Consider the following 16,731-nt stretch of genomic DNA (forward strand, 5'->3'; position numbering starts at 1 on the left):
CATTACTTGCGTTGACCCGCTTGACATTCAATAGTGTGCAATTAGCATATATATTTGTGTCCTTCTGCATTTGCTGCACTGCTTTGTCAGTTTTTCAGGTTACATAAAACTGTGGCAATAGATAGTTGGATGATGCCCTGCATAAATTGTAAAAATAAAAAGAAAATGCATCTGACACCTGCAATCCATTGAAGCCACTTTTCCAATATCCTTTTTCCATGTACCTTTTCCAACATTAAATCAATGGAAGTGGACGACGAGGCACTTCCACTTAATGCCTGGATGCACACATTTTTACCGCACATTATTACAGTTCCTCCTGAGCTCACTTTAGGGAACAAAAATAAATCATACAATCAGCATATATGTAGCACCTCTATCACCACAAATAGTGATTGATTGCATAAATTATGAGGAGGAAGTGTTTCGATGCCATCTTTTATGTCAAGTTTATCCTCAAGAACCTGCGGGAACAAGCGCTTATCGGACAAGTCTCTGATTGGCCGGTTGACTGGCAGGGGGCGTGGCTTTTAGCTGTGGGCGTTTAACAAAATCAGCCGCCACGCCGACACCCGCGTTCATTTACTACGGATCGGTGCGGCTGTCACAATCTCTCTTTATTGCTTCTGCGAATCTTTTTATCAAGTTTTTTTTTTTTTTCTGGACAAGATTTGTGATTTAATCGCCGTCGAGAGTAAAAAGTTTGCATTCTGCACAATCTTACCCGAGCGGGCGTGTGTGCGTGTGCACGCCTCGGTGTCTTCCAGCATGGATTTGCTTTGGATTGTCTGCTCGCTGCTGTGCGTGTTCGCCCGCTTGGTTTCGTCCGAGCGCCACAGCGTCTTCTGGAACGGCACAAACCAAAAGTAAGTCCACTTTACTCCTATTGCAATTAGGCGCGTTAGTTGAAATTGTGCAACTTTCTTTAAATTACCATTTTTCCGCTCCTCTTGCATATGCAATGAATTTGTGATGCGAGCAATTTGGCTGCTGTTGTTATGATAATGCAAAAAGCTGTAGGGAGCCTCCTCCTCACCCCCCCCCCCCCCTTTCATTCCCCCTCCCCCTTTTGAACCTGTTATTATTATTATGGCACATTTTTAATCCCTTGTGCAATGTCTGATAAGCAAGGCGCCAGTGTATTAAAAGCAAGTTTGGGGAGGAGAAAGCAGTGCGCCATGCGAGCTGCAGTTTGCACGATAAAAGAGCTTCAATTTGATTTATTTGGTGTCAAAGTGGAGCTTTTTGTGCAGTCGCCACGCAACCTGCTATTCTTTCTGCATAATTATGGCTTGACGTGTCTGTTGTTGACACGTTAAGCACATATAAAGATTATTTGTATCTATTAGGGCGGCAGTTGATGGAAAGTTCTTTGTCATTATCTAACCGATTTACATTTATTGAATGGAGCACTAGTAGAGAATTTTTGTTTGTGCTCAGTTTTGTTTGAGTTGAGTGTTAAAAGTGGGTTAATTTGCGTGCACGTGACTTAAAATGCAGCATGTGAATTTTGGGGGGGGTAATTACGTGTCATTTTGGTGTTAGGATTTATGAGATGGAGTGCTGCCGGATTTACAATGTTTTCTACGTCGTTGTAATTAACATGTTAGGTTTTGGGTTTAAAGATGTGCTGGCGTTTTACTTTTTTCTGCTTGTATGCAGTCGTTTTTTTTTTTTTTTGGATAAAGTACAGCCGTTCCCCCGAGATAATGATGTGCAGGTGTGTCATTGCGGCGCTTCATATTTTCAGTGTTACAAATCCAACTCGTAACATGTTGAAATATCTTTTGCAATATCCTCCTCAGTTGGCAGCCCCCCCCCCCCAAGCGGTCCCACCAATATCCTTCATATCAGGAGCTATGAGTGGGGGGGGGGGGTTACGTGGCTGTCAGGTCAACACCGAGGCGGTCATATTTCAGGTGACGGGGCGAGTAATAATGGCGGGCGACGGAGAGCGAGTGGGTAACTCGAGGCCTGCCTGGTGGGTCATGCTCTCTGTGTGGGGGTGAAAAGGAGATGGATGACAGGGTTGGTTGGTTTGGGGGGGTCGGAGCCAAAACTGTCCGGGCTGCTCGGTCAATTAGAATGGAGGTCAATTAGAGCTGCGGGGAGTAAACAAACGTCTACCCGGGGTTTCACAAACTTGGCAACCCCCCCTCCGTCATAAAAGCTCATTTCACGGCATCTCGTGTACTCGTACAAACACGATGACATCACGTAACGAAAATAGTTTTCCAAAATTGAGCACAACGTCCAAATCTTGTGACTATTGCTGATATGGTTAGCTACGATTAGCCCTGTTAGCTAGCAAGCGATCGAAATAAACTTGTTTTTCATAGCCTGATTTAACAAATATCATTTTATTTCCCTCTATACAGACACTCACACTACACTTGTTCATTTAAGAGGCCCAGCTGCCTCGCCGGCCACAAATTGCGCGCTTGGACGCCGCCGCCGACTTCCAAGGTCGAGGCCGGCTTAATGACTACTTTTGTTTTCAGGCGAAATCCTGAATAGTTTCCGCACTTCCTGACCTTTTCACGGCATGAGCGTGCAAAGCTCGGACCAGGAACGATTTAGTCAGCGGCCACGAGTTGCTTCCCAGAAGAAAGCCGGCCAATGTGTGTGTGTACAAGTAGAAAGGAGTGACTCACTCGTTCTCATACACATTAACACGACGACACGGCCTTCCGAGCCTTCGGCGTGAAGCAATGATCAGCTCGTTCTCAGCTTCTTTCTATTTTTTTTTTTTTAAATCTAACTTTGTAGTCCAGTACAGTCATTTCTGCACTCCCCAGCCTGATGTTATCATGTTCTTGCCGTATCGGGAGTTATTCCAGGTATGTTTCACCCTCTGTGAGGGATTAACTTGGCATTTAAGCACTCAATATGGACTTTGTTTTGTCCTGGCTCCCATACAAATTAGGGAGCGGTCTTCACGGTGCGCGCTAGAAAGCTAACGCTAACCAGCGCGACTGATTGGAGGTCAGAGGTCGCCGTGTGATGAAGTGGCCCGGGCCTCTATCAATGTGTCAGTCATTCTGGCGCGGCGGTGGTCCTTGAATGCGGGGCCGCCACTCAGGGTCCCCCCCCCCCCCCCCCTTTTTTTTTTTTTTTTTTTTTTTTTTTTTTTTAAATCTAAACCTTACAAGCGCTCCCCTTTTCAGTTGATTCTTTCCGTGTGAGAGAAGGGAAAGGAGGGAAGCCTTGTGAGAGGTGTGGAATTTTCTTAGCATTTTCTTGGCACCCGCCGTGAGCCGTCATAAGGACCCCACCCCCCTGCACCCCCCCCTCCCCTCCCGGAAGGCTTTGCTCTCCCTTTTCAACTTCCGTCCTCTACCGCACTCGAAAGAAAACACTCGAGTACTCCTTCAGCAAATCTTCGTGGTCTTTTCACTCGTGCGTCTCTTGCCAAGGTAGAACCACAGATGGCTTATGATCCCAAAATCCATAAAGACAAAAACCTGCATTTGTCTTCCCAGTTGTGTTCAAAAATTCTTAAGCGCGCCACCATCTTTGGCCCGCATTGTCCTCCCCGCTCGGCTTAATCTGCCTCCGCAATCTGTTTGGTGAATTCAATCTGGGCCGGAGCTTGTCAAACGGATGTAATCGTCTCCGATGGGCTCGCCGTTGTTTTTTCTGGATCTCGCGAATCAGGCCAAAGGTTGTTTACCGTTTTTGCCGTAGCAAAGTCTGCTACGTGCCCGCCTGGGCTTTCCGTTGGCGACTTTTTTCCCGGGAAAAGTGCGTATCCTGTCTGCGGCGTAAACAATGGTCGTTCTCACACGTTTTTTTTTGCTCAATGCCAGTCCATAAAGGAATCGAGCGAGTGTTTCCCAGGCCCTGCCGCAGATTAGCGATGATTCATAGACGACAATTTTTTTGTATGACGGATACGCTATTGTCAGCCCATGAGGGCCATCTGGAATCAACCTTCCCTCGCTGTTAGATCTGCCTCGTCTCTATTTGGGATCCAGAGTGTCTCCGAGCCCGCCCCCCCCCTGCCCATCCTCTTGTCTCTTCCTTATCTAGGCACCAGACTTCCCCTTCTGGCTTGGTCCCACACAGCAAGGAGCAAGAAGAAGGAGCTCGCCTTGTAAACAGCCGTGTGATTGCGGCGCTAATCGCGAATTAGCCAGACGGCGCAAACAGATATGATCTTGACATTGTTTCAGAATGGAGCTTCTCGAACCCTGCTGGCAAAATGGAAGTCTGTTTTGAAATTGTGTCTAATCACATGTTGCTCTTGATGGGCTGGTTTTTTTATTGCGCCGAATCGATTTTGGCAAAATTGATCTGTTTGCTTCCTGAGCAATGTGATGTCAGCGTTGACCTTTTCCGTTGTGAGCTCTTTTTATAAGATACAGATGTCCTCCCGGGACAATGTGTGACTCCTTTGCAAATTCATCTAAGCCTCCGCAGAGCTTGTGAAATCAGCCAATTATTTCGCCCGGCGTCTCTGAAATTTTGCGTCGATCCGTTTGGGCCCCAATCGCGGGTAGAATAACATCAGAGAAAGCAAATCGAAATTGATCGCAGGAAGTCACACAAAGAACGTCCGGCAGAATATTAGCTTCAAAAGGGAAGTGTATTTGTTGCCATGGCGACCACCCGGCTTACACCCACGTCACATTGTACGTCCGCCTTTGCAAACAGTGAGCAGGAGAAAGTTGCATTTTTGGAATACCAGCTGAGTCGGGGGGGGGGGGTCGGAGTTGACGCTTCTGGGATGGGAGGGGGGGGGGTCCTGTGTGCTTATGGAATGATGAAAGGGGGACAGCGAGTGGGAGTGACTGGCAGTGATTGATGAAGAGCAGTAACACGGCCTTCGGGATCCACTCTGATACTTCACATAAAAAAAACAATAATAGTTTTGCTTTACTTGAGCGGCTTTTACTTTCATCATCACCAAAAGTGCCCTTAGTCAATTTGCTATACCCAACTTTGGGCCATACTGGTCCACTCTAAGCCCCCCACCCCCCTTCTCCTGGCATTAAGCAGGGTCTGGTGCCACTCAATGGACTGAGCCTGGCTTCTGCTCCAGCCAGTAATCCAAGCTCGGATGAGACGATTAGGTGGTCCCCAACCCCCCCACCTACATTCCGGGTTCACTCATCCGCATTGTAGGCCAGTCACCTTTTTAAATCACATTTAGTGGCTTGGGTAAAAGGCCGGCAAGGAAAACAATCACGTTTGTGTGGACGCCGGCCTTCAGATTAATAAAAAATAAGAATCGATCCAACTCCCCGGCGGGATTTGAGCCCGCCTGTTTGAAACCCTCCGCCGCTGACTCCGCATTTGTCTGACTATTTTTTTTTTCTTATCCGTCCGACATTCCGCCGAGCGCTAGAGTACCGAGATGAGAGGCTAACGGATGGATGAAAGGAGGTGGTGAAGAAAGCCAAATCCTGGCCACGGAGATTAAAGAAAGAGATTAGAACTCTCCTGAAGAACACTCAAAAAAAAAAGCAGGAATTTCTTTCACCTGGCAGTCTGCAAAAAGTAAAATCTCACCAGAATTCAATCCTAGCTAAAAAAAAAAAAAAAATCATTTTTAGCTATTTATGCGACACACTTGACATTACTTTTGCTTTATTATCCAGCAAAGGCATAGCACGAGGGGCTTTGCAAACACATTTGCTAGCTTAAAGCCTTTGGCAAAAAGCTAAGCCGCCCCTTTTGAAGTGCGCTAGCCAGATCAGTTCATTAAGCTGATGATGCCGAGTGGCTCAATGGTGAGGTGTTAGGGGGGAGAACAAAAGGCAGCCGCTTAATTAAACCTATTTGCCATTAATAGACTTGCCCCCCCCACCCTTTGGTGTGGAGTCAACATATGAAACAGTGGCTATTGATAAACTGTAGCACTCTCAGAAGTCCCACTGACAGAAACTTCAAACGCCGTTCCCAAATTTAAGCCCTTTGACCTGCCCTGCCCCGCCCCTGCTGGCCTATGCCCCCCCCCTTTTTTCTACAGCCTAAAGAAGCTGGGAAGTGGGCATAATTACCCCCTCCGGGGCAACTTTAATACCCTTTTTTTTGTCTTTTAATTGCACCCCCCCTTCGGAGTAACACATTGAGGCCATACTGCAGTCGGTTGGAACGCATGGTGAGGGAGGGGGGGGTTTGTTTGTGTTGAGTATTTGCAGGGAAGGGAGGGGGGGGGTGATAACCTTGTCAGGCAGAGTGCAGACGAGTGTTTGCTCAATGGTGTTATCGATTCAACTGGGATTGAAAGCGCCGGCGGTCAAAACGCTCGGATGGAGTAAACAGAGCGCGGCGGATAAGTGCCAACCGGGCTGGGGGCCTCCAGCGAAAAGGATCATTACGCCGCCCCCGTCTTAAGTTTGCTACACCTATCATCTGCAAGCCCGAGTCTCCGGCCGGCTAATCTGCTCATCGGGCGTGAAGGGAGCGCAGTCAAGCGGCTGGAAGGAACTGCGAGTCCTGCCCCCCCCCCCCCTCCTGAGCGCCAGTTGGAGCCACGGCGTCTGTGCCGGTCCGGCGAGGGGGAGCCCCCGGGAGACCTCTGGCAACAAAATAAAAAAGCTAACCAGACGCAGGAGCCGCTTTGATGGCTCGTCCAGGCATCTGGAGCGCGTCACACCGGCGCTCGGCCTATTCCGCCGGGAAAAGTAGAACAACAATAAACAGGAGGCGACAACGACCTACAAATAGTCATTTTGTTAAGAACAGTTTACACTCCACTGTGTTGGATTCCAATTCCATATGGTTCTCTCTGCCCCCCCCCGTCTTTTATCCAATCACCCACGGACTCATTTCGAGTCCCCAAGCCCGATCCGCACGTCTCCAAAAACCCTTTAAGATCTAAAGACGTGGTTAAATGTCTCTCCTTCTGCAGCGCTGACAGCTCGCCCGACGCGTATTCATTGCAAGAGCAACAGAAAGCGATATTGCTCTCCTGTTCCCCGTGCGTGTTGTGTAAATATTTAAAGTCTGTCCAACTCATCCACCCTGAGGGGGACCTCCTGGTGATCCAATACAGTAGGAAGACGGTAAAGCGATAGGCATCGCTCGGCAAGGGAAGAGCGGGGAGGTCTGTGAGGCCTTCATTGTGTGTTAATAGCGGCGGCTACTGCTTGAGGTCGTTGATAGATGAGGCTCACCGGGAAGAGCGCGAGGCTCCGCTTCCTCGCTACTGACAGATGACGGGCTGTGGGAGGAAAGCAACAGTCTCTCCATCAGTGAGGAAGCTCCAAAATTCCTTCGGTGACAAATCCACGGCGTGAAACACATAATGTCTCTGCTGGGAGCTGCCGGATCCTCCCGGCGGCTGACCAAAAAATGGTTTTACCTTACCCGCACCGCCGTCCACGCCGCTGCTTTTGTCTCCTTTCGAGGCAGGAAGCGGAGTTGACGACGTAAATGTGGGTGGAGGAGTCGAGGAGAGGCAGACAGTCTGACTCTTCGTCTTCTCGCCTTCCTGAATGAGGCGGGAGACGTGTGATCTTTGGACCTTGCCAGAAACTAACAAACGATATGGTCTTCTAGCTTCATGCTAACACGTCATAGGAAACGCCATTGACATGCTAACGAGTAGCATCAGAAACGATATGGTCTTCTAGCATAATGCTAACACGTCAGAGGAAACGCCATTGACATGCTAACGAGTAGCATCAGAAATTATATGGTCTTCTAGCATAATGCTAACACATCATGGGAAATGCCATTGACATGCTAACGAGTAGCATGATTGGGGTGTTGATGTTTTATGCTCCAGAGTGTTTTGCTACTATTTCAATCATCTCCCCTGTTTGTATCCAGGTTCTTGTGGGACGACTACGCGGTGGAGGTTCGGCTCAACGACTACCTGGACATTGTTTGCCCGCACTACCCGCAGGGCGAAGTGCCGCAGCTGGACGCCGAGCGCTACGTGCTTTACATGGTGGAGCGCGAGGACTACGAGTCGTGCAAGCCGCAATCGTACGACCAGATGCGCTGGGAGTGCAGCCACCCGTTTGCGCCGCACGGGCCCGAGAAGTTCTCCGAGAAGTTCCAACGCTTCACGCCGTTCACCCTCGGGAAGGAGTTCCGACAAGGGGAAAGCTACTATTATATCTGTGAGTGACCCTCTTTTCAAAAAAAGTTTCCTGTTTTTGTAAGCTTAGCGGCATGCTATCTGCACAGTCCAAATCCCTCGTCGCCGATACGTTAAGCCCGAAAGTGGGGTATCGGCTCTCTCTTGGCATACTCGGCCCGCCCGAGCGTAACCGCACGCACGGAGTTGGGTTGTCGCCTCGACCACGGCCGTAATTAGATAAACGGCGAGGCGAGGCGCTCTCCACCTCGTCACAGATGGCCTCCTAAAGCTTTTTTGTGCACGGGGGTGGATTAAAAGGCCAGGAGAGGGTAAGTGCATTAGCTTGGATGCTAACGCCAGTATGTGTTCCGGCAGCCAAACCTTCACATCACCACGGAGAAGAGTGCCTGCGGTTAAGGGTGGACGTCGTCGCTGCTGACGGTGAGAAATAACGAGATTGCTTAAGGGAGGTCTTCTCAGATGGCGTGATGATTGATTGATTTTTTTTTTCTTCTGATCTCAGGCTCGCAGGAGGCCAGGGTGGCCAAAGGAGGCACGGCTGGGGACGCCGTGGGAGGCGGGGGCGGGGTTCACAACCCGTCCAACAGATTGCCTGCAGGTATGCTGATCCACCCACTCACAAATACCAAATAATTAGGCTGCTAATGGCCACAAGGTGGCGGTAAAACACTCATAACAGAAAGGATCATAAAGCATCAACACCCAAAAACGATGGTGCTTATCTTCTGTCTTCCAGCTGATGACCCGGTGGTTGACGTCCCGGAGGTTCGGAAGAGCGTACGGACCAGCTCGGCGGCGTCGGCGACGTCGCGATCCGTCCTGTCGTTGCTCGTCCCGTTCTCGTTACTGCTTTTGCTGCACTGAGAAAATGCTCACAGGCCTTTTTTTTTTGTGGGACCACAATGAAGGGACAGTCTGCGGGGACGAAACCACCGACCGCCTGAGCTCAGCCCTGCGGCCGGCCACAGGGCGAGACGGGAGGACAAAGAGTCGCGTTGGGACGAGCAATCGGGACAAACGCTATGAAATATGAAACTGAACCTACTGCCCTTGGAGCCAAAGATTGGTCGCCTCCTCCGTCTTGTGCCCCCCCCAACCGCCCGCCATTATCGTCTTCTATTTGTGCGTTATTATCGTAATGCTTTCCAGTGGCATCGGAGCGATGTTTGTGTTGTCGTCGTCCCCTCCCCCTGAAATGTAGCATTGACGGACTGTTGTCATGGCAACCACACAATGACACACGCTGACACACTGCCATCGGAAAAACTTGTTTGTACATTCTGTGAAGATAATTTATGACATTGCATCGGGAGGTTTCCTGTATATACCGCGAGTGTGTGTGTTGTGTTGTGCGTGAAAGGTGGAAGTTGTGCGACAAAATGGATTTGTGCCGAAAACAAACACTGACTTGTGTGGTTTTGTATTGCGCAGGGAGGCTGGTCTTCTCTGTTTATTCAGTTTCATCTCATCACCCCCCCACCCCAAAAAGAAAAAGTTACATTTCAAGTTGATCAATAAGCTACGACCGCATTCAATTCGGATGATTCGAAAAGACAAAGCACGACAGTGTGATGACAGTTTAAGTCCTTTTTCATTTTTTTGTTCTTCTTTTACCAAAACTTTTTTTTTGTACATGTGTAAGTAAAACAAGTGTATGATATGTAAATACATAGAAGATTATATATATAAAAAAAGAAAGCTGTTTGATATTTGATATGACTAATGTGAATTTTTCATGTGGAATAAAAAAAATATTTTGGGAAAACCAGAAGAGATAAGTCGACTATTTTTATTTAATATTTAACTGGAGAATGAATTTATTTATTTTGAAAATTACAAGGTTAAAGTCATAAAAGTAGAAGTTAGTCACATTTTGATATTTTCATGAAAATTGTGAAAATATTTTTTTTTCCTGTGTATTTTTTTGTAATTAATTTCTGTCATATTTTAGATATTTGGTGTGATTTGCTTTTTATAGATTTTATTCTAATTCTTAACCTATTGATTTTCTATGTGTACATGTAATTTATTTTAAAAAGTTTATCTTTGGAATGTTCCTTTTTATTTTCTAGTTTTGTTACAATTTTTTTATTATTACTGAGGGACCTACCATTATTATAAATGTGACCTTTTTTAAAATGGCATTTTCATTGAAAAAAGTGCAAGAAGCTAAGCTGGGTGCGCTTTAGTCTTGAAGCCTTGGCGGAGGTCTACTTAAGTGTTCTCGTAGCCCGTTGCCCTTAATGTGACAGACCCGCTAATCGGGTTAATGTGGCTGGAGAGTGTCGAAAAGCCACAGCGGAGTCTCCGTGAAGCCGAAAGGTGACAACATTTTCCTGACAACTTTGCCTTTTGCTACTTGGACGTGTGACCCCGAACGACCTTTCGTCTCCGCCATTGTACCGTCACGTCGTCCGTTGTCTTTACGGCTGTGACAGCAAAAACAGCTGTAGCAGCAAACGTCGGTGCCACCGATGTTTTCAAATGGAGGCGGGGGGTCTTGTAAATCTCAGCTGCCCTCTTAACCCCTTCGAGCGGAGAAATTTTTTTGTTTTTATCACTTTCCCATGCTGTTAACTGACTATAGTGTTGTTTTTTTCCTAGTAAATTCTTGAGACCAGACTTGCAGGCTTAACATATCTGGCGACTAATTACTGTTAGAATTCAAATCTGTCTTTGTTGCTTGTCTGAATGCGGTTTGAAACGGAGCGATTAAAGCAGCTTTCGATTAGCGCGCGTTGCAACTTTACAAAGACGGGCTTGTTTTGCGTGGAACAAATTTGGCTCGTATCTACTTTATCGTGTCGCTGGCAGAAAATGGCGACAAAAGGAAACAGATGGACGTCTTCAAAGTGAACCGTGCACGTAGTGATGACAAAAAGCGCCCGTGAAGTATTTCACATGTGGCAACAAGTCGCCAACGCCAGTCGGAGAAGGCCTTTGGTGCCATTGCCAGAGTGGAAGATTTGCCGGGTAAATAACAGGTTGCCTTTCATGCCGTCTGCTCGGGCAACAGCTTGCAGACTGTTGGCACCTGGCTGCCTGGAGGGGGTGGCGGCGGGGGGGTTACAAGGTGAGGGTACAGCGTGGGCATGGTTGTGCTGCTTCTGTGTGAGAGCCAACTGGTTTTATTTTCTAACTTACAGTAGCCCCTCATGACGCTTTTGGCCCCCGGTAGGCCTTTGTTTATGCACAACAGGGGGTCCACGCACAAAAGAAGCACTCCTTGCCAGAATCAGATTAGCTCGTTGCTACGTAATCGCTAACACCGAATGCCCACCATGGCTGCGTGGGAAGGCGGCAAACTGCCGGATGATGTACGTTTTGTCCTTTTTGTTAACCGCGCTCTATGGTTTAGGGGCCACGGGACCAGATCACGTCATTTACTGTAAGTTTGGGCTGTAAAACAAAAAAATGGTCGCAATATGACACAGTGAAGGTCACTGTAAACACATAAAACAAAAGCGAATCAAACATTGGATTTTAAAACCAAACTGTGCAACTGAACCATATAATTTCAAATGTCCACTCGCCCACATTGAGTATCTAAAACAACCACAAGGAAATGTCTGCTAGCCCAATGTTAACACATAATGGGAAGCATCATACTATGTGCTGGTCTTATAAAGCTAAGTTTAACAAACACGCAATATACAATACACATAGGCATGTATTCTTTATCCTCTGCAAAGAATCCCAAATGTTACTGCAGCATACAGAGGAGTAAATCAGCAATAGTTTTGGGTGAACGAACCTCAAAAGTAAAACTTTTAAAAAAAATTACAATGCAGCTCGGTAGTAATCTAAACTTTGGGAGTAACTCCACCATTGTGTAACATTTGCTAACATTCCTCAGGCGAATGTGGGTGAAACGTGGAGACGGCATGTACCTGTACACAAGAACGTGGACGTGCTGACGCAGATACTTGAGGTAAAGAAAAACAATTGAAGAAAAATAGGCTTTTAATTGAATGAGCTTGCCAGGCCCGCGGGACACACACACACACACACACACACGTGTGGTTGAACACTGTCAAGCAAGAATGTTTAGTGGTTACAATGCGTTCTTCTGGAATGAAATTATGCTCAAGCAGTGATTTCCAACCACTATGGCATTTTGCTTTGTTTAACCATAAGGCTAAAGACCACCAAATAACATTACACAGTTTTCCTTTTACTTTATTTGCAAAAATATACAAACCAAATTAATTTGTTTCTGTACCACAATCACCAGACCTCACATCTTCAATAATAGCACATACTGTTGATGATTTGTACATTAAGAGAAATAAGCCACAAAAATCGATAACTAATGATAAACTGTATCAAAGTATAAGGAATGTAGAAACTAAAAGACAATAATGAGGAAAGGTTTTGCACCCCTAAGTGTGTGCCTGAACTAAATGCTATCGTACAGGGGCTCCCCCTTTGCAACCTCTTTTTGGTACATTCCATATTTGATTTGATTCAGGTGTGATGGACAAGGCATTCGAGGACTGGACTTGGACGCGCCTGCTATCATGTATGCAACATTATTGTTAAAATAGAAATGTGTTGTAGATATTAGATATATTACAAATATAAATATCTGGTCATCACAAAATGTAGTGTACATTTATTTTTACATTTGTTGATAATTGGCGGTCAGTCTCAAGATGTCCACCTTTCAGCCACATTGTTTTTTTGTTGTTGTTGAAGGGATTCCCAATACTAATATAGTTGTCCATCAATTGTACATCTTCAAGCCTTTCTTCCGCAGGTCCTCCTTTGCCTCCTTGATTTGGACCTGGAGCTCCTGGGCAGCCTCCTGGCAGTCGTTAAAGGTGGCCACCCGGTAGCCCACCGTGGCTAGAGAGTAGCAGCCGAACGACACCAGCAGGTAAAGCGGCATCGGCCAGGCCACCTCCCGGTACGTGTGAGGGACGCTCAGGTTCAGCGGGTCGAACGCGACGAGCACCCAGGCGGACAGCACCACCGAGGCTCCGAACAGCCACTCCATAAGTTTGGTCATGATGACACCTGAACACAGAAGCGACCTGAGAAAGAAAACTGCCGGTAAGAATCCGAATGTATGGTTAGCTTAGCTTTAGCATAGCGCCGAAACTAGAGGTTTTAACTCCTAAACGGCGACTAACCCTAATTTCAGCCACCGAGTTAGGACTGCATAAACCGGATCATAGGTTTTGTGTTTAAATTGTTCTTAATTATCTCTGGTTTTATATCATAGCCATCATTCCGTACCTGCTGCTTTTGGCCAACTCTGCTAAGCGCATGTAAATGACGTCGACGTGCCGCGGTGTGTTCTGGGTAATGTAGTTGAGCAGCCTCGCTTACGAAACTCATCAGGAGCGATTTTTTTGAAACCATAACACAAATGGATTTATCTGTCCAATAAAGTGGGTGGCTTCAACTTTTTAGTTTTTTTTTAATTCCAGTACAGTACATTTATTTGGTACAGTTCCGTTTAATTTAACTTTTAAACGTGTTTGCATTAAATAGTTTGCTTGTTTTCAAACAGTTATTTCAATGCAATTTTTATTCAACTTTTATGTGCAGTATATTTCATATGAATTGTTATTTAAGTACACAGTTTTGAGGTACAGGAAGTCGACTCGCCGCTTTCACCATTCCATATTTTTCCACATAAAATATTCCCATGTTTTCCCACCATCTGCTTAGCATTTATCTATAGAACACAAAATAATTTCACTCCAGGTGTTCGAATCTCTCCTCACACTATCCCAGTCATGCATGCATGCATGCATTATATATGCTGCCTGTTCTGAGCAGCATTGGGAAGTGTGCGTGAGTGCATGTCCCACATTGGGCAGAATGGCGCTGGCCTCTCCTCCCTGCTCGCTGCCAGCTCGTTTTCCCGCCCCAGTGTTCCGGCTGAAAGCAAAAGAGACGAGAGCTTTGGCAGGCGTAACGCAGGCGTTACGGAGACGCTGCACGTAACGACATCAGGGGGGGAAAATGGAGGAGCATGTGTGGGGAGGGAAGCTCCGAGGTGAGAAAGAGGAGAGGACTACAGAGAGAAGGGGTGAAATTGAGGGGCGATGGGGTGAACTCGAAGGGAGTCGCAGGTGCAGCTTGAACAAGCAGTGAACTTTTAATAGTGCATTAAATCCAGATGTTGCTCATGCAGACTTTATCTCAATCACCCGAGCGACACCTTCAACCCCACCCGAGGGGCCGGGACAGCGCGAAGAGACTTTTTTACGGTCGACGCGGGACAAAAATAGAGGATACGGGGAAAGAAAAATAGGCCTCCAAAGTTAAATGATATGTAGCGTTCATCCTTAATTTAGTAGCGTGACCCCTCCAAAAAAAGAAAAAAAAGAAAAAAAACCATACTGCTTGGTAGCACCCCCCGTGAAATTTTTGGAATGTTCCGTGCCTGAAGAGTGTTTAACTTGGCAGCATGAAAATATGCTCTTCTTATTCTAGTTTTGGACTTGTATGTCTACGGAATGAATCACAATAGGACTTCGCGGCAGCTCTGCCTATAATCTCGATCGAAAAAAGACCGTTTAGAAGCGAATGAATTACTTTAAAAAAAAAAAAGGGGGGGGGGGAAATACTCTCTAAATAACAATCATTAAAATTTCAGATAGAATCGAATTTGCAACATGAAATAAATAGCGCATCGAAATAGTCTTGCAGCGATAAAAGTCCACCCAGCAAGCTCGTGTGAGAAAACTTTCATGGCTGTCTCCTGATGGGCGAGGGGGGGTGCAAAGGTCAGCGTAAGGTCAAGTGTGAGCAGGACCGAGCACGTGTCCATCTTTCAAGACTTACACACAAACACCTGTTTCAGCTTCGCACCGTCTAGGAATGCGCCCCATCCCGTCCTCTCTGCTGTCCTAATGAATCCCATCACACGGCCCGAGTTTATCCCTCCCCCCTCGCTTTGTTTGTTGACCTTTACGGGACGCCGTTCCGCATTATCTTCACGCCGCCCCTCACACGGCGGCGCCGACGACAATGCGATCCGACGCTTGTTGTCGGCGTAAAAAGCCGCCGACAAAAGATGAGCTTGACTTCGTCTCCCCGCTTTTGTCCTCCCACGTCCCTTCTTATCTGTCCTCGGTGCCCTTTTGCATTAGCATTATTGACGCTGGAACCGATTGGTTAAGAAAGTTCCCCTCGGGACGTGCGAGGTATTGATGATGCGGGTCAGAGCGGCAACCACTCGTCTAGACTGGATCGACGTGACCTCCATGTTGTTTCCATTGCAAATGGGAACGCAAGAACGGACACATTGTGAGTTTTGAGGACAATAAAAGGGAATCCACTCCCGCATTGATTCTCCTGTTGACGCTGCAAACACGAGCGAGAGCGCAGCCAAGGGAAATTTAAAATTGATGATCTCTTCTTGAAGTCAATACTCAAGCGGCGGCATTTCACCGGTGGTTGACCCAGTTGATCACTCGGAGCGCTTGGCGGTGGCTGGCGTTTCACCCGCCTCGCACTTGATGCCCAAATTGCAAAAAGGTCAAGGATTGGAGGATTACGGCTTTGCGCCCGGCGTCTGGTAAACCCCTCAAAAGCTGATTGGGACCTCCGCAAGCAGTCTCCCGTTGGCTGGTTCTGTCTGCGCTTCCTCTGGACACAGTGTCCCCCACCTTCAAGTCTCTTAGCTCTACTTGACCCTAGCCGAAACGCGACCACCCTCAACTGCATCCAGGCACCTGCCGACCTTTGACCTTTTTGCGCGATCAGCATCTGGATTCCCGAATTCCCCATTGCTAAGCAAACGTAGCGCTCACGGGGGCAGTGATGTATGCACAGCTGGCCCGGACAGAGCCGTCCAGGAAGCGCGTGCTTTACGGATCCCCCGTTGACATTCCCGCCCGACTTTTCCCCCCTTTTCACGCACCTGGAATTTTCACTTAACCGGCCGACCCAGCGGGTTCCCTCCGCCGCATGGATGGAAAACGCACATACGTCGCCCCCTCGCCTGCTCACGTCGTCAGTCGCAGAGCATCATTAAGCTTCTCCGCTCTTATGGAAACAATAACACGCCAGATGTCACGATATCCTAGCTTTTAAGTAACACCCGCGCTGCTAAAGCCTCAGAAAGACTTTCCAATGCCTTTTACCTGTAAGGAATTTGGCGGATAAGGCCAGCATGTCAACATTCCCGCGGGTTAAAACAATATTTTCACGTTCCGCTAACGTGCGCCAGAAACGCAGCGATAAGAAACCCAATGGGCCGCACGCTTTTCGCTTAACCTAGCTTAGCCTAGCGTCAACCGCTAAGAGAGTGTCATTCACAAAAAGTAAATATTACAAAATGCCCATATCAAAAAAATACAAAAAGCGCCAATTTGTTCAAACGCCGCTGTAGACGATTACATCATTCCAATCTATTCATATATTCTCTCCCGATTGACGCTTTCCCGCCATACGTCGTTTCCCTCCGGCAATTTGATCAAACCAGGAACTTGATGTTTTATTAATGCAATTCCTCTCTGGCGGCTGCCGCAAAGTGTTTCAGCGTCCGGAAGAATAATGTCACAAGGAGGCGTGATTGAATTTAATAGCGCGATTGGATCCCCTCGGCGAATGAGCTTAAATGCGAAGCTTTGACTATCACCTGTCCAATTTGATTTCAACGCGCGAGACGGTGAATAATTCATCGGCATCCTCCGCGAAAAGTTCACGGC

At 47.3% G+C, this 16,731-nt stretch overlaps 2 protein-coding genes across 4 annotated transcripts; one reads left to right on the forward strand and one right to left on the reverse strand.

Annotated features, from left to right (window-relative positions):
• Positions 1–564: 564 nt before the first annotated feature.
• LOC119130540 (ephrin-A1-like) lies at positions 565–9,827 on the forward strand. The gene is made up of 5 exons (XM_037264365.1): positions 565–866; positions 7,783–8,078; positions 8,414–8,479; positions 8,562–8,657; positions 8,796–9,827. The coding sequence occupies exons 1-5, from the start codon at positions 769–771 to the stop codon at positions 8,921–8,923; spliced, it is 684 nt and encodes a 227-aa protein (XP_037120260.1). The 5' UTR covers positions 565–768; the 3' UTR covers positions 8,924–9,827.
• A 2,385-nt stretch (positions 9,828–12,212) lies between these two features.
• Positions 12,213–13,383, reverse strand: dpm3 (dolichyl-phosphate mannosyltransferase subunit 3, regulatory). Of its 3 annotated transcripts, none has more exons than XM_037263554.1 (2): positions 13,301–13,383; positions 12,213–13,095 (listed from the first exon to the last, which is right to left on the reverse strand). In XM_037263554.1, the coding sequence occupies exons 1-2, from the start codon at positions 13,330–13,332 to the stop codon at positions 12,786–12,788; spliced, it is 342 nt and encodes a 113-aa protein (XP_037119449.1). In that variant the 5' UTR covers positions 13,333–13,383; the 3' UTR covers positions 12,213–12,785. The 3 variants fall into 3 exon arrangements, with proteins under 3 accessions (XP_037119449.1, XP_037119451.1, XP_037119450.1); XM_037263556.1 differs by having other exon boundaries at positions 12,213–13,078; positions 13,301–13,354; XM_037263555.1 differs by having other exon boundaries at positions 13,195–13,332.
• Positions 13,384–16,731: the final 3,348 nt, after the last annotated feature.

Source organism: Syngnathus acus, chromosome 11, assembly GCF_901709675.1.
Source record: "Syngnathus acus chromosome 11, fSynAcu1.2, whole genome shotgun sequence".
In the NCBI taxonomy this organism is placed as follows: Eukaryota; Metazoa; Chordata; class Actinopteri; order Syngnathiformes; family Syngnathidae; genus Syngnathus; species Syngnathus acus.

Bases quoted from the DNA above. Each gene is read 5' to 3' on its own strand.
- dpm3 (XM_037263554.1), bottom strand. From the start codon at position 13,332: ATGCGCTTAGCAGAGTTGGCCAAAAGCAGCAG. The intron at 13,096-13,300 runs GTACGGAATGAT...TTTCTTTCTCAG, and splicing joins GAGTTGGCCAAAAGCAGCAG to GTCGCTTCTGTGTTCAGGTG.
- LOC119130540 (XM_037264365.1), top strand. From the start codon at position 769: ATGGATTTGCTTTGGATTGTCTGCTCGCTGCTGTGCGTGTTCGCCCGC. The intron at 8,079-8,413 runs GTGAGTGACCCT...GTGTTCCGGCAG, and splicing joins GGAAAGCTACTATTATATCT to CCAAACCTTCACATCACCAC. The intron at 8,480-8,561 runs GTGAGAAATAAC...TTCTGATCTCAG, and splicing joins GGACGTCGTCGCTGCTGACG to GCTCGCAGGAGGCCAGGGTG.